At 39.4% G+C, this 22,411-nt stretch overlaps 2 protein-coding genes and 1 long non-coding RNA gene across 6 annotated transcripts; 2 read left to right on the top strand and 1 right to left on the bottom strand.

Annotated features, from left to right (window-relative positions):
* The first annotated feature begins 3,312 nt into the window (after window positions 1-3,312).
* Window positions 3,313-11,058, top strand: mest (mesoderm specific transcript). 4 transcript variants are annotated; one of them, XM_083528036.1, is made up of 13 exons: window positions 3,313-3,465; window positions 4,326-4,511; window positions 5,232-5,311; window positions 5,626-5,703; window positions 6,702-6,838; window positions 8,230-8,288; window positions 8,613-8,653; window positions 8,742-8,812; window positions 8,909-9,010; window positions 9,264-9,340; window positions 10,370-10,433; window positions 10,752-10,897; window positions 10,972-11,058. In XM_083528036.1, the coding sequence occupies exons 2-12, from the start codon at window positions 4,355-4,357 to the stop codon at window positions 10,867-10,869; spliced, it is 984 nt and encodes a 327-aa protein (XP_083384162.1). In that variant the 5' UTR covers window positions 3,313-3,465; window positions 4,326-4,354; the 3' UTR covers window positions 10,870-10,897; window positions 10,972-11,058. The 4 variants fall into 4 exon arrangements, with proteins under 4 accessions (XP_083384162.1, XP_083384161.1, XP_083384163.1 ...); XM_083528035.1 differs by having other exon boundaries at window positions 10,752-11,058; XM_083528037.1 differs by having other exon boundaries at window positions 3,315-3,465; window positions 4,323-4,511; window positions 10,752-11,058.
* LOC310718935 lies at window positions 7,319-7,690 on the top strand. Its single transcript, XR_014531318.1, has 2 exons — window positions 7,319-7,466; window positions 7,564-7,690. It is a non-coding gene; the product is annotated as an uncharacterized lncRNA (long non-coding RNA).
* Window positions 11,059-11,161: 103 nt separating the features above from the next.
* copg2 (COPI coat complex subunit gamma 2) lies at window positions 11,162-22,411 on the bottom strand. The gene is made up of 23 exons (XM_083527949.1): window positions 22,232-22,411; window positions 21,482-21,534; window positions 20,682-20,762; window positions 20,129-20,200; window positions 19,926-20,005; window positions 19,356-19,431; window positions 18,729-18,821; window positions 18,547-18,633; window positions 18,287-18,444; window positions 17,803-17,936; window positions 17,644-17,711; window positions 17,178-17,366; window positions 17,000-17,095; window positions 16,267-16,510; window positions 15,809-15,884; window positions 15,426-15,529; window positions 14,917-15,042; window positions 14,189-14,257; window positions 13,662-13,973; window positions 12,619-12,716; window positions 12,029-12,167; window positions 11,625-11,723; window positions 11,162-11,488 (listed from the first exon to the last, which is right to left on the bottom strand). The coding sequence occupies exons 1-23, from the start codon at window positions 22,266-22,268 to the stop codon at window positions 11,358-11,360; spliced, it is 2,622 nt and encodes an 873-aa protein (XP_083384075.1). The 5' UTR covers window positions 22,269-22,411; the 3' UTR covers window positions 11,162-11,357.

Raw genomic sequence — 22,411 nt, 5'->3', positions numbered from 1 at the left:
CTATTTAAACTAAAAGATGTATGTCACAGCGTTGAACTGACCACCACACAGAATACACTAATCAATAAAAACTAATAAAAATATCGTGATATTTGTTGTCGATATCGCACACCCCTATTCATCAGAACTTTATTCCAATTGCATCAAACTAAATTATAGAGGATCCCAAAATCGAATACTGGCTTTAAGTAAAGGGTCCAAACACTGAACATTTAATGAACAAGACAGAATACAGATTAAAGTGCAAAAATAAAACAATAAGTAAAAGCGGTCTGCTCTTATGTACGTTGGTCTGATGGAGACGCTTGGGATCGTGTTTTGGCTGTAAGTTCATTAAGGTTTGGGTCTGTGCTGTTGAAATTCTCAGGATAGAGTGCTCCTTGTGCTCCATGTCTCCTGTGTTGTTCATCTTCACAACGGAGGAAATTTACCCACATGTTCTTCCAAACATGCAGAGTGTTCGAGCAACCTGGAAGCAGTTTGATTCATTTTTATTTGTAGAGATAAAGAGGTTATAAAGGTGTATAAAAGAGTGTATAAGTTTATACCTAATGAGCGAGCCAGTGGTGAAGATTAAACTCTCTGAGATGGCGTGAGGAAAAAAACGTGAGAGGAACCAGAAGATGCAGAACTGTTCATACAAAACCGCAGTCCTGAGGCATTGTAGTAGACTGTGGATAATAATTACAGACCAGATCCACAGTATCAAAATATCCCAGTTCACCAAAACTATCCATCCATGAGCTCCCTAGATCTGCTCCCCAACAATAATTAAGCAACTGTTCCATAACTGGGGTGCTGTAAGAAAAAGCTTTGCCATTTATATCTAAAATAAATATATTACCTCACAGACCCGATACAATTTATCCATGGGCCTTGGGACTGTCATGTCTAATCACAAAGCCATAAAACACTTATACTTCCCAGTTTGAGTCTGATACTGATAGTGTACTATAGCTGCCTAATAAACAAGATTAGAAGATTTTGCAGATGCAGTCTGCTGTGGAGCTTTGGAGAATTTGAGGTGTGTGTGTGTGTGTGTGTGTGTGTGTGTGTGTGTGTGTGTGTGTGTGTGTGTGTGTGTGTGTGTGTGTGTGTGAGAGAGAGACAGCTATACAGGACACACACACACTTCGTTGTAATGTCAAACTGTCAATAAAATACTTCAATTTCATTTGCCATAAAAAAATGAGTTGATAATTGCTTGCCCATGTTTAGTTTTTATGACCTGATTGGTCTGAAGAACACAGAAAAATGTTCCCCAGTGTTTTTTTTTCTTCCCTTCAAAGGATGATGGATGTGAAAAGTGCACAATTGGTTAAAATACAAAAACGTCTAGAAACAGCAGGAAAGCACCCCAAAGCTCAGTCCTCCTTCTCTGCACCTTTTCATAAATTAGTTTTAAAAGCCCCAGTTACATATGAAGCTGTGAATAGCTGTGAGTCAGTCGGACTGTATAAGAGGACGGCATTTTTGGTTTGCTGCCGGTGGATCATTTATGTTCGGTGTTCTTTTCATAAATACAAGAAGGACTCAAAAAGACATTGAGTATTTTACTTAAAAGTAACCTTTAACCCAATGTCTTTTTTTAAGGAGTTCCAAATTTTTTTGTTGCATGCAGAAATGTAATTTTATTCTCTCTACAGTTCATTGATTTCATAAATGCAACACATTATGGTTTGATTATACATAGCATGAGGGCAAAAAAAATCAGTGTACAGTGTACCAATATAATGGTACACACATTCGTATCGAAATCTTTCAGAACAGCGCTTTCGGTTCAGTGCACACGTTTACCGAATACAATCCTTTTAAATGCAGTTCAAATGTGAGTTCTCGCAGGAACGTATTAAGTGGCGGACCGCGAGTTTCTTTACTTTCCACCTCGCACTTTGTGCATTTTTCAAATGATTATTATTAAACAACAATGGCAGGGGTATAAACAGAAACTCGAGTTAGTGCAGTGTCACTGTGGCTGCTCACTACGTGCTGGAAATACGATTTGTTTTGCGCATGCATGAAAACGCTAAAGAATTCATAGCGCTACATTTTGTTTCGCGTTTTATGCCCAGCTTCAAGAATTTATCTTTAAAGAATCCTGACAATCCTGACAATTTCTCATATCGAGGGAGGGAATGAATGGATAATGGAAGAAATGAAGACATTTGGTAAAGTATGCTGAAATAAATAGAGCAGTTAAGTAGATTATATCTTTAGAAAATGTAATATTAATTGTAAAAAACACAAGCACATGAAAAAAAAAAAAAAAAAAGGTTACTGCGACTTTTTAATCTCTCAATTATGACTTGCGATTTCTCGCAATTACGAGTTGATATGTAACAATTCGGACTTTTATTCTCAGAATTGTGAGATATGAACTCGCAACTGCGATTGGAATTGGTTATTGTGATAAAAAGACACAAAAAGACACACTTTTTTATTTTTTTATTCCGTTGCAGGAACGGGCTTCCGTATACACACACACACACACACACACACACACACACACACACACACACACACACTTATATACACATGTTTATTACCCAAATAGGGTGTAACAAATACAAACTATAAAAACATTTTTATTTAATCAATCACATTGGTGCCAATTTTAATAACACAATTTAATCAATATAATAAAAAGTGTATTGCATTTATTTTATTTATTTATTTCTTTTTATTAAAAAACAATATATATATATATATATATATATATATTATATATATTATTTAACTAAGCATATATATATATATATATATATATATATATATATTTTTTTTTATTTTTTTTTTTATTATTCAATCAATCACATTTGTGCCAATTTAAATGATTACACAATTATACAGAGAGAGAGAGAGAGAGAGAGAGAGAGAGAGAGCGAGGTAAGATGGGTTTTTATTTATTTTCTCAATCCAATATAATTTCAGGTGCTGTTATTTGGACTCATACTCTCTCTCTCTCTCTCTCTCTCTCTCTCTCTCTCTCTCTCTCTCTCTCTCTCTCTCTCTCTCTGTGTGTGTGTGTGTGTGTGTGTGTGTGTGTGTGTGTTCATCGAGCTTGCTTTGTCCATGCTGTATCTGTTCGTGTGTTCTACTGAAAGGACAACATGCAATGACTTTCTATACAGTTCTGTGCTTCAAATGGGTGTAAAGCTCAGGGGTGCACATACTTTTAGCTATATAATGTATTTTTATAACTCTTCAGAAGAATAGTTTATTTCATGCCCTAAGTGAGGACATGTGGAGTGGTGCAGGATTAATGTGTAATGCACCATCCGCTCCAGCAGATGGCGCAGAAAAGCGTTTTTGTCTTTATTACCAGTGAGACCTTCAGACCTAAAAAGGCAGAGCTACACGGAAGGAGAGAGAAGAAAAAAAGGAAGGAAGGCAGGAAGGAGTTTCGGGTCTGCTCATGACGCTGGAGTGGAGAACCTCAGGGTCAGGAGTCAGCAACCTTCACCTGTACGTATATCTCACCTGGAGTGGGACAGGAAATCAACAGAACATCAATCAATACAGCATGCACGTGCACAGGGGATTACTCACCATGTGATCTAGTGTATATGAGACAGAGAGAGATCTAATCTCATCTAATCTGATTTAAACTAAAATGTATTAAATATAATAATACACCATAGTAAATAAACAATGCTCAATGCTGAATTAGAAAAAGTTTAGTTCAGATAATAATTATATATATATATATATATATATATATGATTTTATTTCTAGGTCATGCAATGGTATGATTTCCTGTGACCAAACAAATATATACATTTCCAGATGCTGCACTTTATTTTCATAAAACGAATAACAGCTTTACACACCATCAGCATCCGTAGTTCATTTCTCAGAACGTAGTAAAACTGATGTGCCTCTTGCAAACCTCACCAAAGATGTTCTTCACTAGTTGGAGATCTTCTTGTTCATCCCAGAGCAGTTCAATAGGATTTAGGTGCGGGGAATACGCAGCTCGTTCCATGCTACAGAACATCTTTGGTGAGGTTTGCAAGAGGCACATCAGTTTTACAATGTTTCCCATGAACGTTCTGGGAAATGAACTACAGATGCTGATGGTGTGTAAAGCTGTTATTCGTGCTAAGGAAGGATTTTTTTTATGAAAATAAAGTGCAGCATCTGGAAATGTATATATTTGTTTGGTCACAGGAAATTATACCATATACCCCTATACCCCTATATATATATATATATATATATATATATATATATATATATATATATATATATATATATATATATATATATATATATATATATAAGGGGTAGTTCAGTGGTTAATATGCTGTATGTCTGCTCAGAAGGTTGTGAGTGTGTGTCTTCCTATGCTGTGATGAAGGACTGGTGGCAGCGTATCCTGCTTCTGTTCTGCGTTCCTCTCCTCGCCGTCTACCTTCACCTCCCCCAGCCTCCGCTCTCGCCCGGCCTGCACGTCTGGCACTCCTCAGGACGCTTCTTCAGCTTCCGAGAAAACAAGATCTTTTACAAAGGTGACCTCAGTGCTGAATCATGTATCCACTCTAGACTCTAGACTTACAATCAAATACCATTATACTATTATAGAGGGGGAGTGGTGGCTCCAGCGGTTAAGGCGCTGGGTTACCAGTCGGAAGGTCGGGGGTTCAAGCCCCGGTATCGCCAAGCTGCCACTCTTGGGCCCTTGAGCAAGGCCCTTAACCCTCTATGCTCCAGGGGACCCTTACGAGAAAATAAATCAAGGACCGTGACGTCGAGGCGACGTGGGGCCACCTTCCCGTGGGCTCACCACCTGCAGGAGGGACCGTAAGTGTGTGTGTTTTGGGTAACAATGACACCAATGTGGATGAACCTTTTCTTTTTGGGATCTGTGTGATTTCTGAACATCCCACTTATTATTTAGTCGCCATTTACTGTTATAATAATCTCCACTCTTCTGGGAAGATGTTCCACAGGATTTTGTGGAGATTTGAGGTCATTCAGCTATAGTAAAGTTCAGTTAATAAAGTCAGGTAGTGATGTAGCTGATATGAGGAGACCCGAGGTGCAGTCAGCGTTCACATTCATCCCAAAGGTGTTAATAGGGTTGGAGCTCTACAGCGGGAGATCTTCCACTCTGTAAAGCACAGAGCTTCATGGAGCTGGTTTTGTGATGCTGGAACAGGTTTGAGTCTCCTAGTTGGAGTAAAGGGAAATGAACAGTAATAAAATAAAGACACTGTGGTTGATGACAGAGTCACTGGGAGCTGTGGGAAGCGCTGACGTGGTGCTGCTGCTTCATGGCTTTCCAACCTCAAGCTACGACTGGCACAAGGTGTATTATTATTATTATAATTATTATTGTTGTTATTTTTACTATTTTATTATTATTAATATTATTATTGTTACTATTATTATTATTATTACTATTATTACTATTATTATTGTTATTATTATTATTGTTATTGGTACTATTATTATTAATATTAATTATTATTACTATTATTATTATTGTTATTGTTACTATTATTATTAATATTATTGTTATTATTGTTGTTGTTGTGTAAAGCCATGGAAAGTGTTTTTCTATGAATCAGGCTGCACAAACTCTCAATCTGTAACCTGATATCATCTCATGTTGTTTTGTAGATTTGGGAGCCCCTGAGTCAGCGGTTTAACCGAGTCATCGCGCTCGACTTCCTCGGCTTCGGCTTCTCCGACAAACCCGTGAGCTCCATTCCATCACCACTTTAATAATCCAGTCGTGGTCTTCTGGTAATGCTGTAGAGCGCAGGGACACTTGTGCTGTGTTCAAATCGTTGTTGAATGACGGAGATTTTCTAAATACGCCAAATGATTTTTACCCCCGGCCGAGTAGAAAAACGTTATCAAGTGTGGCACATGTTCATGAAAAATGATTTAGAGAAAAGAAAAAAACTCAGAAAATATTTTTGTATCCCAAATAATCTGTTTTTTGTGTGTAAACTTTATATCAAACATTTCAACACTTTTAAATGGGTTTATAGGAGTGAAATAGTTTTTGGGTTACTGATCAGAAGGTTGGGGGTTCAAGCCCTGGTGTCACCAAGCTGCCACTCCTGGGGCCCTTGAGAAAGGCCCTTAACCCTCTGTGCTTTAGGGGAATCTTATAATAGCTGACACTGCGCTCTGACCCCAACTTCCTAATTTCACTGCGCTGTAAAAGTACATTTGACAAGTATAAAGCGCTTTTCTTTTTCTTCCTTTTTTTGGATTTAAAAGGCAAATGGAAGCTTAATGGTTAATGCATTGGCTCAGAAGGTTTACAACAAGCTGCCAATACCGGGCCCCTGGGCAAGGCCCTTAACCCATAGCTGCTTAGTTGTATGAATAAAGATGAGGGTGTCTGCCAAATGTCGTAAATGTAAATGTTTATATATATATATGATGTTTCATCTAAACTCTGTTCTAACTTTTGAGGTTTGATGGATTTGTCAAATATTTGGGGGTTCATCATTCTGTTGTTAGAAATTTGCACTATGTAAATCCCCAGGATTTTCCCCAGGGTTTTTTTTTAAACCTTTGTACCGTATTTGTCCTGCTTTACTGGACAAATACGTAATATACGCTTTCCCTCAATCTTTTACGTTTTCACGTGAGCATCTTTCTATCCGATTCACAGAGACGAGAAAGGAATCGTAAAGCGCGTGTTTGAACAGGACCTCGGTTTTGTTTGTGCGTTTCAGAGGCCGCATCGGTACTCTGTCTTCGAGCAGGCCGGTGTGGTGGAGGCTTTAATCTCACATCTGGGTCTCGCCGAGCAGAAGATCAACCTGCTGTCGCATGACTACGGTGACACTGTAGCGCTTGAGCTCCTCTACAGGTGAGCTGAGGTCAAGATCACTCAACGTACTCACGTATAAATAATAAAAGAGTTCTGATTGACCCGAGGTCATGTGTGAGATGGAACAGAAATGAGCTACAGTACAAAAATCTGATGAGATTATTTTCTTCAAAAAAGAATTGTAATTAAGTGAAAGACTTGATCAATCAATCAATCAATTAATTGTTAAATAAACTGATAACTCCTAGATACTTGAGATTCAGATTATCTACACTTGTGGGTTTCCAGAGTGGCTGTTTAGACATTTATATTTGTACCTGTGATTGTTTTAGTGGTTTCCAGCCAAATCAAAGCTCACAATAAAATTGTATTAACAGCTGCAGCTCAGCTTTTAGAAGCACAGGATGAAAACAATACAGTATTTACACCTGCATCATCTCGGTAATAAACTTATAGATGTTTACAAAAAAAAAAGCTGTTGGCAGACTTGTTTTCATCAAAGAAACTTCAAAGATGCATGCGTTTGTTTATTCTATTTGATCTTTAATCATTAACTCCGCCCCTAAAACTAAACCAAAACCAATATGATGGATATGATGGATATTCACATAACCATGTTTCAGAATGTTGTCTTTTTTCCTACTTTGGATTTGGGGAAGTGAGCGCAGTCTCACGCTCGTTCTCGCCTCCTGATCTGATCCCTATGTAGATAGTGTACACTGGGCTTTATGGTGAATATGATTATGGTTCTTCTGAGACTCAAGGACATGACATTTACATTTAGGACACACACTACTACAGGGCATCATAATGTATGAAATGATGAGCTCAGACACACAGGACATCTGCAGTATGTGATATAATACAGGGCTCCAGACAAAAAAAACAAAACAGCCATTGGCTCCAGTGATAAAATCAACAGGTGCCATAACTGGTGTACTGTATGTCCATGTGGTGCTGGGAGGAGACTGGTGTACTGTATGTCCATGTGGTGCTGGGAGGAGACTGGTGTACTGTATGTCCATGTGGTGCTGGGAGGAGACTGGTGTACTGTATGTCCATGTGGTGCTGGGAGGAGACTGGTGTACTGTATGTCCATGTGGTGCTGGGAGGAGACTGGTGTACTGTATGTCCATGTGGTGCTGGGAGGAGACTGGTGTACTGTATGTCCATGTGGTGCTGGGAGGAGACTGGTGTACTGTATGTCCATGTGGTGCTGGGAGGAGACTGGTGTACTGTATGTCCATGTGGTGCTGGGAGGAGACTGGTGTACTGTATGTCCATGTGGTGCTGGGAGGAGACTGGTGTACTGTATGTCCATGTGGTGCTGGGAGGAGACTGGTGTACTGTATGTCCATGTGGTGCTGGGAGGAGACTGGTGTACTGTATGTCCATGTGGTCAACAATCTTACTCAGGTGTTAATCAACAGGAGTGACAACAATCGAACTGGACATGTGGCCATAAACAGCCTCTGCCTTTCAAACGGAGGTATGTATGTATGTATGTCTCTCTCTCTCTCTCTCTCTCCTAATGTCTCTTTGTCCCTTTCCTCTTCCCAAATACCTCCATCCCCTCTGCTTTTCTCGCATCCCTCTTTTCTTCGTTTCCCTTTTTTTCTACCTGCATCCTCTCCTCTCACGGTGTTCTGCTTTTTTCTCCCGGCTTCCCTCTTCTCTTCCTTCGTCCCTCTCTTTACTCCCAGCTAATCTTTCACCTTTCCATATCCCTTTTTCCTCTCCACACATCCCTCTTTTCTCCCTCTATCCCTCTCTTTTCTCTACTCCCTCCCTGTAACGTGTTTATTTCACACAGGCGTGTTCCCTGAGACGCATTACCCGAGGTTTCTTCAGAAAGTGAGTCCATGTTCAGTTTGTTTTATTTGATTGATGAATGATTTGTATCCGTGAGTAAGCGATTTGTCCACATTATTAATGTTTGCAGGTGCTGAAGGATTCCGGTTTCCTTTCCCCTCTGCTCACCAGACTCATAAACTTCTACCTCTTCTCTAAAGGGTGAGTAGGATAGTGAGGAGACGCCACACTAACGCTCTTCATCGGTTTGAAGGGCATTCGATCGTCATAGCAGTTAAATGCGTTTGTCTCCGGCAGGATCGGGGACGTCTTCGGCCCGTACACGCAGCCGACCGAATCCGAGATGTGGGACATGTGGACGGGAATCCGCTTTAACGATGGAAACCTGGTCATGGACAGGTGACAATGTGGCTGCTGTGCCATTTGTGTTTTGTTCTTCTGCGCATTTGCAGTTCAGACGCTTGTATGTTTAATTAAGAACCTGACACTGGAGACTCCTTCCATAAAAGTCTCATTAGAAAATGTTATAGCGTGTTATATGTTATATATATTTTTTTTTTATACAATATCAAGAACCTAGAATTAATTTAATTATCAAGTTCAAAAATGTTTCCATAGTAACGTTCTGTCTTTCCGTGTGTGTCTCTTTCAGCATCCTGCAGTATATTAATCAGAGACTCAAGCACAGAGAGAGATGGGTTGGCGCCCTCACCTCTACATTAACCCCATGTGAGTATGTAGAAATTAATAAACGTGCAGTCAGGAAGCAGAAAAACCACACACACATACAGAAAAAGAAAGGAAGTTGTTTTATATGCAACATATTGAATGCTCGCTATCGTTATCACCATTATGTTTTTTTGTGAAGGTGCAGGGTCCTTGTACTGGTCTATTTACAAAATTAAGAAGGGGTGGGACGGGACTGTCTAGACATTTATTTAAATTAAATTACAAAAGATACTTGTGTAACTTTGAGCTTTCTGCTGCCCCCTTGTGGTGATTCGGACCATGCGGCTATAAAACACCTAAAGAGGCAAAAGTTATTTACTTTAATAAATTATATTAAATCAAATATATTTTTTGTTTGCGTTATCAAAATCGCCAACATTTGTCTCTTCAAAAAGAAACCGCAAAAAAAAGAAAATTTCCGCATTAACGATTTTAGCGTCGTATTTTCACTAATCGAAATTATGATTCATAGAATCGGAAATATCGTTTAAAGGCGACAGCATGCGATCGCCGGAACAGAGGAGTTTATAGGCTGATTGATTGATTGGATTGATGTAACTGATTGATAACCACAGTGCGTCCGGAAAGTGTTCCCTTTTTTCCCCCACATTTTGTTGTGTTTACTCCAAAATAGACAACATTTATTTTTTCCCCTCAAAATTCTACAAACAAAACCCCATAATGCCGACGTGAAAGAAGTGTAAGTTTGCATTTTAAGGAGATTTATGGATAGAGCTGAATGTTGATAGTTCACAAAAGTGATGCGTAAACGAGGTTCTTTGTCGGAGTAAAATAGTGTTTATTTGATTGTAACAACATTGTAATTTTCCTCTAACAATTTCTGCGGCATTAAAAGTAGCAGTGGAAAAGGTGTAGATGTAACGGTGGTATGTGTTGCTTTTATATAAGGTGTATCCGGGTATAAATCGCACTCTGGATTGCAGGAACGATGCTTAATACGTCAGTGTGGGTTTAGTCTCCATTGTGTTACATTCTCTTTGTGTTTAGTTGATTTTTTTACTCTTTTAGTGCATATGATCTACGGGCCGCTTGATCCAGTAAATCCCCATCCTCAGTTCATTCATCTCTACCAGTAAGTAAACACGCCTCTACTCTATTGCCACAAAGCCTGTTCTAATACTCCGAGTGTTTCCATAGTAACTAATCAATCTTTTTTTCATAAGGAGATTTAACACTTTATGGAAGGAGTCTCCAGTGTGACTGAAGTTTGTGGTTTATTAACTTAAGATCTAGCTGGTCTTATTGATGTTCGGTGTAGCTATAAAAGGAAGTACGCTGCGTCATTTTATTCCATACATAATAAACACAACATGGAGGTAACGTGTTTTTAAGGTTTTCAAAAAAACCTTAAGTCAAATGATAGATTGTTTACGTTCAAAAATCTCTGCAGGAAACTGGTTCCTAAGTCGACGATAACGGTTCTGGATGAGCACATCAGCCATTACCCCCAGCTGGAAGATCCCATGGGCTTCACCAACGCCTACCTGAACTTCATCAACTCGTTCTGAACAGCAATTCTGGCCCAGGGTCATTAACGTCACATGATTTAGTAATTGCTGAAATGTACAGGAGGTACGAGCTGTGAATAACGAGGACTCTGGAATTCTCAGATCGTTGAGATTTTTCTTTTTAATTGAAATAAAATCGCTTGTAAGGAATCAATCAAATGAAGCGGTATAATAAACAACAAAACTGTGTATCTGTGGTTCTTCTTTGTTTATTAATTAGGGTTGAACAGTGTCGCCCACGACCCGAATATGACGGAGCGTAAAAACGCCAGACAAACGAAAACGAATGTGATTTTCGCTAATGCTCTTAAATCTTTTTATTTATTTATTTTTTATTTACTGTTACATCATCTTTCACCACTGGATGAAGAAAGTCAAGAAGGAGAAGGAAAAGAAAAGAGAGAGAGAAAGAAGAGAGAGAGATGTGCAAGGTATACAAACGTTATATAAGCATGGAGCGAGTTTTGATTGGCAGGTGACCTCGTCACTTATCCCACTGAAGCCAGGATGACGTCGACGACGTTCTCGTCCGAGCTCCGCACCGTCACCTGCATGGTAACTCCGTCGGCGAGGGCGAGGCGCGCACGCACCAGCACGTCGTAACCTCCCCGGAACACGCCTGCGCAGAGCCCCAAAAAAAGGCGTTATTACTCCGCGGATTTACGTTTTCGTGTCACAGTGACGCCCAAGCATTTTCATTCAGGAAATCCTCGAGGATACGTTACCGGCATGTTATAAGGAAATGAGAGTCGTACCTGCGAGGAAGAGGACGTGAGAGTTCTTATTTTCGGGCACTTTGTCTGAACGTTCGCACGGCTGCATGCCCAGGAAGCTGATGATGTTGCTAACGGCCTCTGTGGAATCACATACAGAAAAGAGGGGTTGAAATAGGGCTACATCATGCTACTGTACGCATGGTATTTCTGTAGAATAAGCCGGGTTCACACTCAAACACCAATGCATTTGCTTAAGTTACACCCCATCGAACATTTAACACACAGACTTCAAAGTTAATGCCTTTGATTGGGTTTTTTTTTAGTCGTATAAAATTAAGGAAAAAATAAGGAGGACAGAAAACGAATAGAAAATAATGCATCATGATGAGTGGTGTGAAAGCAGGATATAGGAAGAGCGTCAATTGGAGTGGCTGCCGTCTCACCTTCTAGAGTCCTGACTGAAGCCAGAGCGAAAGTCTCCTCCTTCTCAAAGTCGGCTCCGACCTCCTCCCACGCTGCACCGAAGTTGGGCTTTAGGACCTTCTGGATGTGGTCGGCTACAGTCACTTCTAGATCCTCTAGCTAAAAGAACGAAAGAGTAAGCAAGCGCATGAATCAGGAAGGTAGATCATCACATATATACATACACACAACTGTTACATCGTCTTTCACCACTGGATGAAGAAAATGAAGGAGAGAGAGAAAGAGAGAGATGTGCAAGGTATACAAACGTTATACGAGCATGGAATGAGTTTTGATTGGGAGATGACCTCGTCACTTATCTCCATGTTACATACGATGTAACAGCTCGTGTGTGTGTGTGTGTCTGCTATCTAATGATAGATAGATAGATAGATAGATAGATAGATAGATAGATAGATAGATAGATAGATAGATAGATAGATAGATAGATAGATAGATAGATAGATAGATAGATAGATAGATAGATAGATAGATAGATAGATAGGTGTGTGTATGAACAGCTTTTCTCATAAAAAAAAAAAAAAACAGACCTTGAAAACATCAAACTCACCACATATTCATCATCGTAACCATCGTCGTCTGGGTCGCCGGTGTTTGGGTCACAGTCACGCACCAGATATTTCATTGTACAGCTGAATGTGCAGGAAACTGAAGAAAAGTAAAGAATTACATTAAAAGACATGTTTCATAGAAAAGCTTTGTAAGAGATATAATCTACAAAAGTCCTAAGAATACTTCTTTTCTTTCTTGATTTCCTTTTTGTGATCACGGTTAGAGCTGCAACATCTAATCAATAATAATAATAATTGATAATGAAATTCGTGGTCAGCGTATGCCATTATCGATTAGTTGGGCTGCTCAAGTTACATGTTAGCGTGACGAGACAACAAACTGGTGAAGAGTACGGGCTCAACCCGGCAGCAGGAACAAGTGTGCAGCCCAAGTCATGGGAGCATTTTATATTAAACGCAACAAAGAAAACTGCACCTGGAAGCTAAGCTAAACAGAGCTTGTGTGGGACGGAAGTACCACAGTGATGCTTGAGCACATGAAGAGAAAACACACTGAAAGTGAAAGCGAATGTGCTCATCCTTGATGCTGTGATGCTGCTGCCCTTCTCGAAGATGTCCTTATGCTGAATACACAGAAACATTTAATACTGATCACGAGGAAACGATGATGTTTATGTCGAGATTCGAGAAAATTATGTAATGAAATAAAGTCAAATCCTAAAACTCTTAGGACTTCCATAGTGATAAGATTCGAAACGTAAAAAAAAGTGTTATTAGTCAAAATAGTCCTGATCAAAAACAAACCAGTTATATTTTGCTCACGGGAAATTCGTGGGGAAGACATTTATTCTATTATCTTTATATAATCTTGTCTAGCAGACCCCCCTGGACAGGATAATGCTTTCGCTGCAGAAAGCTGGAAAGAAAACTTTATACACATACTGAGTAAAATCACGGTGAACAGGAAGGAAAGTGTTAACCAACTGCTTTAAATGAGTTGATGCCAAGGCTGATATTTAAAATAAAAAGAGCTAAATTACCAAAACGACTTTACAAAAGTCATATTCTATGATCGAACTACCTGCTGTGGGGTCGTCGTCTGGCAGGCGGACGAGTGTGTAGCAGGACCCGGGCTGGTTGTACGACAGGTTGGGAGCCGGGACGTGATGCACTACTTCGTAAGACTCCGACGGCTCCATCTGCACCAGGACGCGCTGCAGGAGCTGGTCGTTCAGCGTGTTGGTGCAATCGAACTGGAACACGATGTGACCGGCGAACGTGTGCTTGATGCAGCGAACCACGTATTCCGTCTCGGCCTCGGTCAGCTGGACCGGCTCTGATGACTTGAACAGAGGGCCGAGAGACTGGAACTCGGGAACGGCGGAGAGTTGCTCTGAGAAAAGGAAGATGTACAGAGTGACGTCTGGGCCATAATACATACAGCTGGATATATAAAATACCTTCATATACACATCTGTATCATCATCTGGGGTCATATTTATTTTTTTCTATTTATCTAATTTTATTTAACCAATTTAATTTGCACCTATTATATAAAAACACACACACACACACACACACACACACACACAATTGTGAGTTACTTACCTTGGTATATGTCTTGGCGTGAAGGTGCCAGTTTTTCAGGCGCTTTACTTGTTGCCACCGGTGTGATTTCTATAACAGAATTAAATATATAAATATATATAAATAAAAATAGGGCTGCAGCTATTGATTATTTTAGTAATCGTGTATTCTAGCGATTATTACATCGATTAATCAAGTAATCAGATAAGAAGTACTTTTTCATTATTAAAGAGTAATAAAAAATAAGTAATAAATAAAAAATAAGTCATTTCTTTCCTTTTTAGAAAAATTTTAATTTTTACTGCTGAAATCTATAAAAAATTTGTAAACCCATTTAATACATTTAACTGGAATATTACATCAAATATTGATCGATTGGGGGATTGGGGGCGGGGAGGCACTGCCTGATTGGCTAAAAAAAAAAGTCAGAATTGCTGGAACAAAACGCAGAATTGCTGGAAAGGCAGAATTGCAAAAACTAAAGCCCGAAAAAAAAAGTTGTCGAAAACAGGCTTCCATAGTGTTTACCTGTCCACAGCACTCCAGAGTTTAGCTGCTGGTGTATCAGTAATAATGGTCCGTGGAGAAACAGTGCTCCGTGTGTAGTTAAAATGGACTAAACTAAGCATCATTTGCATTTTTGTATTCTAATTACTCGGGGAATCGTTTCTTCCCTACACAGAATTGTAATAGCAAATAGCACTGACCTTCAGACATGAGTGAAAACACTGAAAAGATCGATAGCCCACCTGTCTTCTGCTCTGTGATTGGTGCAGTAGCCAGAGGAACCGTCTTAATGTCGAATGGTTTCTCTGAAGGCTCCAGAGTGTACTGATGGAGTGATTTCTCCAGGCCAGGAATGGACACAGACAAACCTAAACACAATAAAAAAAAAAAAATTATCCTTTACACACATACATATACACACACACACTTTTTGCACATTTTGCACACAGGGGCATCACCATGCTGGAACAGGTTTTGGGTTTCCAAGTTTAAGTGAATGCTAAATGTTATTAAAGCGCATCTAAAGACGTCCTGTACAATTGAGTGGCTTAAGCTTTGTGGTAACAGTTTGGAAAGTTTGGTCAAGTGTCCCAATACTTTTGGCAATATAGTGTATATACACACAGAGTATTAAAAACATGAAAAATATTTATTTAAGGTGCGTTTAGAACAGAAAATTTAATTGCGATTAATTCGGGATACACAAACACACACACACACACACACACACAGTTGCACATATTTCTCATACCATTAAAGATGTATGCAGCATTCAGAGCCTTCTGTTTCTGCTGCAGGACATTCATGTAGAATGTGGCTCTGTCCCGCACCTCATCATCGCTGTCCATCATACACCTACACACACACACACACACACACTCTCAAAACTAATTCAGCAAATGCACAGATACAAGTATACACACAGGCAATATGTACAAAAGGTTTGGGGACACCTGACCATAATATGGTAAAGATAGAAAAAAAAAACCCCACTAAAGCATTTTGATACAAAATACGAAACCATTTTCATCAACGGTACAAACACAAAATAAAAAAAGCCTATTTTATATTTGAAATACATGCATCATAAAACACTGCCCATCCCCTGCTTTTACACCATACACAAGAGATCACCTTTGCATCAGGACCAGCACGCTGGGGAGCAGATCATCGTTCTGTGCTCCAAACTTAGCCAGAGCACTCACAGCAGCTTCACAGGAGGAAAAAAATAAATAAATGAAATAGTTATTTAAAGATTGATTAAAAACGTTTTTCTGCGATATCAATTGTAACTGCTGAGGGATACGAAGTATGAAAGTTCACGGTGGTAACGTGCGTCATTACATCATACAGTAAACGATTGTTTTCCCACGTAACAGCGTTTCTCCTGCTTGTCTCCTGTCTCATTATACGAACAATGTCCACGATCACATGCTATAGAAAAAAATTATAATAAATCTTCTGCCTGGTCTCTTATGAGTAGCCTCTCATAAATGGTGGCTTTTTGTTGTATTAGGGGTAAAATGCTGTCCAAACCTAAACCCCATTCAAAGTCACCACAAGAACCTAAATCCAGTTCTCTGGATTCTCACCCGCACGGACTGCCTCGCTCTCGAGCACCACGCGGTTGAATATGAAGCGGATGTATTTGGAGGGCGAGGGGGTGCGAGGTCCCTCTTTCCCCAGCAGGTGCAGGATCTTGGTGGCCAGGACGGTGTGCTCGCAGTCCTCGATGAACTCGCACAAGTGAGCCAGACCCGTCTCCTTACTCTCAGGGTTCTCCTCGATGATGCTGATGATGCAGTCTACGATTGCACGCTTGTACTCAAAGCCACCCTGCAATGAGAGAGAGAAGACGAAAAAAAAAAAAAAAAACGATAGAGGAACCCCGTTATCTTAGGAAACGCTCTGAACTTTGACATCCATCTCATTTTTATTGGTGGTGCAAATGAGAGATCACCGTTAGGAAATTAGCCGTTTCGTGATGGGATGCTTTTCCGAATTGTTGTGGAAACATGAAAACGGCTTTCTACAGATACAACGTTATTTATTTATTTATTTCTCGAATAATCCAATTACCATAAAATGAATGCAATAAATCGACAATGCTGAAATATTACCAAAAATATTTTAAATGTCTAAAATCTAACATTTTACTTTTATAAATTTTATACGAAAATAAAAAGATTTAATAAAATAGCCTTTTTTTTCCCTTTGCAACATGATGATCCAATTAATATTTATTTCATATTAATTCGATCAACAGGCATAATCTGAAATTACTAATATTTCTTCCTGAGTAACAAAAATGTTGGTGTAACTCACATCATCTCTGAGCATGTTAGACAAGAAGTTCATCATCACACTGTGCTTTCTGGGGTACTTCTGGCACAGGGCACTGATAGCTTGGACGACCACCACCTGAAATGAAAACACATACACATTAAAAAACACACCATATTAGGACATAACACAGATTTTTTTTTTCCCCCAAACTATGTACCTTGAACTCATCAGAGATCTCAGAGACGAAGGATGAGATCTGTTTCATGAGTCGGTCCACGCTGCTCTCACTGCCCGTCTTCAGAAGCGTTGTGATGGCCAGAGTAGCAATGCTACGGTTTGAGTCGGTGATCAGGTTCTCCAGGTCCAGGTTGCAAGCGGTCACTGCAGACGGATGCTTCATCGCCACCTGGTGGACACCAGAAGAATGACGGTGATCATTAATTGAGATCTTGAGACTTCTGATTGGAGTTCAAATCCCAGCATTAATCAAAGATTTGCTAGGCCTTTGAGCGAAGCCTTTATACCAAATTAAATCTAATGATGATATGGACGCTTGCAAAATAAGGTAACACGATACCCATCATTTTGTCCACTGGAGGGCAGTAAAATAGCAAAAAAATAATAATAATAATTCTTATTTATATGCCGCTGTCTACAAACATCAGACATGAAAACAGACTCACTTTATTGAGGGTCCTCACGGCTGCGTAACGTAGCGCCGCTTTGGGTGAACTGCAGAAGAGCTGGAGCACTGAAAAGGAACATTAAGCAAAGATTGTGTACATTAATCAAAGTCAATATTAAATAAACACCAACACCAAACACACATACGGAAAACCAACCAGACACGGCAGGGGCGAGTTCTCTGGCGGTGCAGTTGGGCATGTGGACGATAGCTGAGGCTGCTTCGTACACAACCATCTCGTGCTTATTCCTCAGACAGCTCTCGATGAAGTCGAAAAGTGGGCTGTCGTGTCTAAGAGAACACAAAAAAGCCTCTGAATGACATGTTTTCAGACGGTCGGAAAATTTGGAAAATATTCCAAGTTGGAAACACACCAGGAATTTTTAAGTATTGATGGGAATTAATTAGAACTTTAGGGATATTTCTAAAAAAAAACATTTATTTTGTTAGCAGGATTCAAAAATGGCGTGTGTTATGGATGAATGCAGAGTGCATGTAGGGGGTGTGGCCTCAGTAGCTGTTTTATTCCCATGGAAAGTTTCCAGTCTTAGATATTCCTGTAATTATATATAAAACAAACAAAACTACTACACAACTAAACCCCATCAACACTGTGTACTGATATTAAAGCGTCGCTTTACCCTCCTTCGGTCTCCTCCAGCAGTTTACTGGCGATGCGGATCAGCATGCAGTAGGCGAACGGCGATTTGAGGCCCGACTTGGTGAACTTGTTGAGCATCTTGGTGACGGCCAGGCGGTCGTTTTTCCTCAGGTGATAGAGTAACCCCAGGGCGTGGTACTGAGAGAGAGGAACAAAACAAAAAAAAACAAAACAAAGGAATATCAGTACAGTACATTTTTATTTTATTAAACTTAAGAAAAGAACACTAAGATCACTAACCTGGACCATGATGTTATCACTGGACGCTGCTTCCTGAGCTTCGTTGACCCAACGCTTCACAACGTCATAACTCATCTTCACCATGTGCTGAGGTTGGGGGTGGGCGACACACAAAAACACGGTGAGAACGAAGTGAGACATCAAACTGAAAACGCGTTTAAAACCAGGAAACCAGTTCTGACCAGAGAAGAGACGAGGGCAGAGCTGGACACACTGGGAACCTTGTCCACTATGGCCTGCTTCATGTATCGCTCGATGGCTTGCAGCATGGTGGTCTGTGGGACAGAAGGAATACGAGAGTCATGAATACGACAGCTTTTTTCCTGCAGCTGCATTTTTCACACCATCCATAACTCACTTTTGCTCTACTGATCATATTTATACTGTATATACATTCATACTATACATAACTATATCATGCCTTTCAGTATATTATCTTCTGACATGTCTGTCTATGTATAAACTTTACACAGTATATTACTACATATACCATATATTACTCCCTACTGCACCTTCTGTACATTAATCACCTCATCCCTGTATATATGGAACTCATTCCCTATTTATTGTTATTTATTGTAAATAGGCACTTATGTACATATGGTTAGAGGCGAACTGCAGTTCATTGACTCTGTATATGTACCTTGCATTATAACAATAAAGTTGAATCCTATTTTACTCTAATCTAAATCTATGCATTGAATAATGTGTGTGTGTGTGTGTGTGTGTGTGTGTGTGTGTGTGTGTGTGTGTGTGGGGGGGGGGGGGGGGGGGGGGTGTTAGGCATAATGAAAACACACTGCACTCACATCAGTGATCCGGCAGAGGGCTCTAATGGCAGGGCCTCTGTACACATCCTCTTTACCGGTCATGTCTTTAGTCAAACTAAAACACACACACACAAATAAAATTAAATAAATAATTAAATAAAAAAAAATATATAAACCACCCCAGGTCAGTTGAAATTTATCGTTGCTATGATGCATTGTTACTTAATAGACCGTAATAATGATAATAATAAACCACATTCTAAAAGCACATGAATCCGTTAAGTACTTTGTTTACGTTTACAAACGTTTTCATTTGCTTTTAGTATTTACTAGTGTTTATTAGTTCTAAATGCAGTCTGACGTGTTCTGCAGCCTGGGTTGTTCTTCAGAGAGATAAATTAAAAAAGGGAGTTCATACATCTGACTGCTTGTATTCGTGGCTAAAAAAAAAAATAAAGAAAAATAAAAATAAAGAAAAAAGCAGCCACGTGCAGTAAATCTGGCGATAAAGAATGCAACGCATCGCGATTATCCAGTTGAATCCGTAATCGAATCGGAAAACCAGGGAAGATTCACCAACCTACAGAGGAGCGTAAAAGAGATGGTCACCTGCTCGTAACGATGATGACGTCCTCTGAGATGTTGGCCATCTCCTTGATGGTTAAGTAGCACATCCGTCTCAGTGTTTGCTACAGAGACAAAATTTAAAATAAAAAAAGGTCTTTTATGTTCATTTTTAAATTACAAAACATGACAGAAGGTTTAATGGCGTGTTGGAAAAAATAAAGTTTTTTTTTTTTTTTTTTTTTTACATCATTGGACTGGAAGAGCCGGGTCATGGCAAAGAAGGCTTCAGTGGCCTCTGTGGTTCCAAAGTGCTCACCCTGGGGGGAGAGGGAGAGGGAGAGAGAGAGAGAGAGAGAGAGAGAGAGAGAGAGAGAGAGAGAGAGAGAGAGAGAGAGAGAGAGTTCCATTATTTTCTACTTTCTAGATAGGAAAAAAGGCATAATGAAAGAGGGAGAAAGGAAGGGTTGGAAAGAGTTCGAGAGAAAGAAAAAAAAAAGGATAGACAGATTAGAGGAGAGAGAGAAGAGGAATAAAAAAATGGATAGAGCATTAAAAAGTGGGAGAGAGAGAGAAAGGAAGAGAGAGAGAGAGAGAGAGAGAGAGAGAGAGAGAGAGAGAGAGAGAGAGAGAGAGAGAGAGAGAGAGAGAGAGAGAGGGGTGTAGAAACATGCAAAAAAGAGAGAAAAACACAGGGATGGAGAAAACCGAGAGAGAGAGAGAGAGAGAGAGAGAGAGAGCGAGAGAGAGAAAAAGAAATCAGAGTGGATTATACACATTAATCAGGGAGAAATCAGTGACCTGGTTGAGCAGGTAGATGATTTTTGTCAGGATGTGAAGGCATCTTCGAGGGTTGATGGGTGTCTCGTTGAAGATGCGAGCCTTCAAAAGGAAAGAAACACACAAAATGATCAGGCACAGCAAGTCACAAAACTGATCTCAACTCAAACACTCAATATAAAACCTAAAAAATAAAAAAAAATAAAAAAAACACACACCAAAATCACAAGCACAATTTACCTACTCAAATCTCTGATCCAACGGAATAAAAAACCTCAAACATACCAACTCTACACTTTGGTAAACTCTAATAAAGCAGAAACCCCAATACAGGACAAACAACTAATCCTTCAACTCCAAATCCACTCAAATCTCACGTCCAACAACTCAAACTCAAGTCAAAACCCAAAGCTCACAATTCAAGAACCAAACTACCGAACTAACTAGTCACATATACACTACAGCACATGAAATTCCTTCTTCATATATCCCACTCAGCCCAGAATTAGCAATGATTAAGCATCCCTAGAGATGTGAAAGTTAAGGGCCTTGCTCAAGGGCCCAAAAGTGGCAGCGTTGTAATATGTTTGGGCTTGAACCCCTAACCTGATCAGTAACCCAGAGCCCTAAAAACTCAACATAACTGTTGAATACGAACAAAATAATTCGAAATTCGAACATCAGATCTACGTTCGATCTCCAGCAATCGCATCCAGTGTGGATTTTCTCCTGTTGTCTAAAAAAGGGGGGAAAAAACAAACAAACAAACAAACAAACAAACAAACAAAAAAACAAGAGATATGATCCACGTCTCTCCTCACCTCCTGGAGGACGGCGCTCTTTTCCAGATGTTGAAACGGGTTCGAGCCACTTCCTGTCAAAGACGAGGAAGAGTTCATAATATCATCATCATCATCATCATCATCATCATTATTATTATTATTAATAATAATAACAACTATAACAATAAATAATACACACTTCAGGCTCTTTAGGATGTGTTATTTATTATTTAATAATAACAACAACTATTTAATAATAGTTGTTATTATTATTGTTCATAATAATAATAATAATAATAATAATAATAATAACAACAACTATAACCACAAATAATACATCCTAAAGAGCCTGAAGTGTCACAAAACCCTTGAATACTGTATATACATTATCTTTATATAGTTACAGATTGAATTTAAAAACTACAAACGATTAAACGTGACACTTTTCACGCACTGGATATAAATCTAATCTCTAAAACCAGGTTATGAATGAATTCCTATGGAGCTGGGAATTTAATTACCCGGATGTAACGATGCTAGTTTGTGAAAAGGGGAAAATAAATGAAAAATAAAAAGGTGCAAAGTATTTGTTTTATTCGAGTGTTGGAGAAAAGCATTTCTATATTAATACGGTGTATATTTACAGGTTAGAGTCAGTTTTTATGTTGTTTTAAATGATATAAATGTTTGCTAGCTATGGACTGTCAATAAAGAGAGAGAGATTAGCCGAAATCTAACCCTGAATAACCCGGGATTATAAACAATCTGAGGGGGAAAGGGATCTCTCACCCGCTTCCTCGTCCTTCTTGTCGAATTTCTTGATCATTTTTTCTTTGCACAAGGAATGTTTTGAGAGAAATAAATGCGAGCTGAAGCGAACTGCTCCCTCTGTACTCCAGCACACATCCGAGTCTCAGCTCCACGTCAGCTGCTGGACTGAAGGCACCTACGAGACTCAAAATGGCGACC

This window comes from Silurus aristotelis (genome assembly GCF_946808225.1).
Source record: "Silurus aristotelis genome assembly, chromosome: 24".
Taxonomy (NCBI): domain Eukaryota; kingdom Metazoa; phylum Chordata; class Actinopteri; order Siluriformes; family Siluridae; genus Silurus; species Silurus aristotelis.
The sequence above is the reverse complement of the archived record's forward strand: the minus strand, read 5'-3'. Positions and strand labels throughout refer to the sequence as shown.

Excerpts from the sequence above, each read along its gene's own strand:
- mest (XM_083528036.1), top strand. The coding sequence starts at position 4,355 with ATGAAGGACTGGTGGCAGCGTATCCTGCTTCTGTTCTGCGTTCCTCTC. Across the intron at positions 4,512-5,231 it reads AAACAAGATCTTTTACAAAG|AGTCACTGGGAGCTGTGGGA; the intron begins GTGACCTCAGTG and ends GGTTGATGACAG. Across the intron at positions 8,813-8,908 it reads TTCTACCTCTTCTCTAAAGG|GATCGGGGACGTCTTCGGCC; the intron begins GTGAGTAGGATA and ends TGTCTCCGGCAG.
- copg2 (XM_083527949.1), bottom strand. The coding sequence starts at position 22,268 with ATGATCAAGAAATTCGACAAGAAGGACGAGGAAGCGG. Across the intron at positions 12,717-13,661 it reads AGACGACGACCCCACAGCAG|TTTCCTGCACATTCAGCTGT; the intron begins GTAGTTCGATCA and ends ACTTTTCTTCAG. Across the intron at positions 11,489-11,624 it reads TCACGTCCTCTTCCTCGCAG|GCGTGTTCCGGGGAGGTTAC; the intron begins GTACGACTCTCA and ends GGCTCTGCGCAG.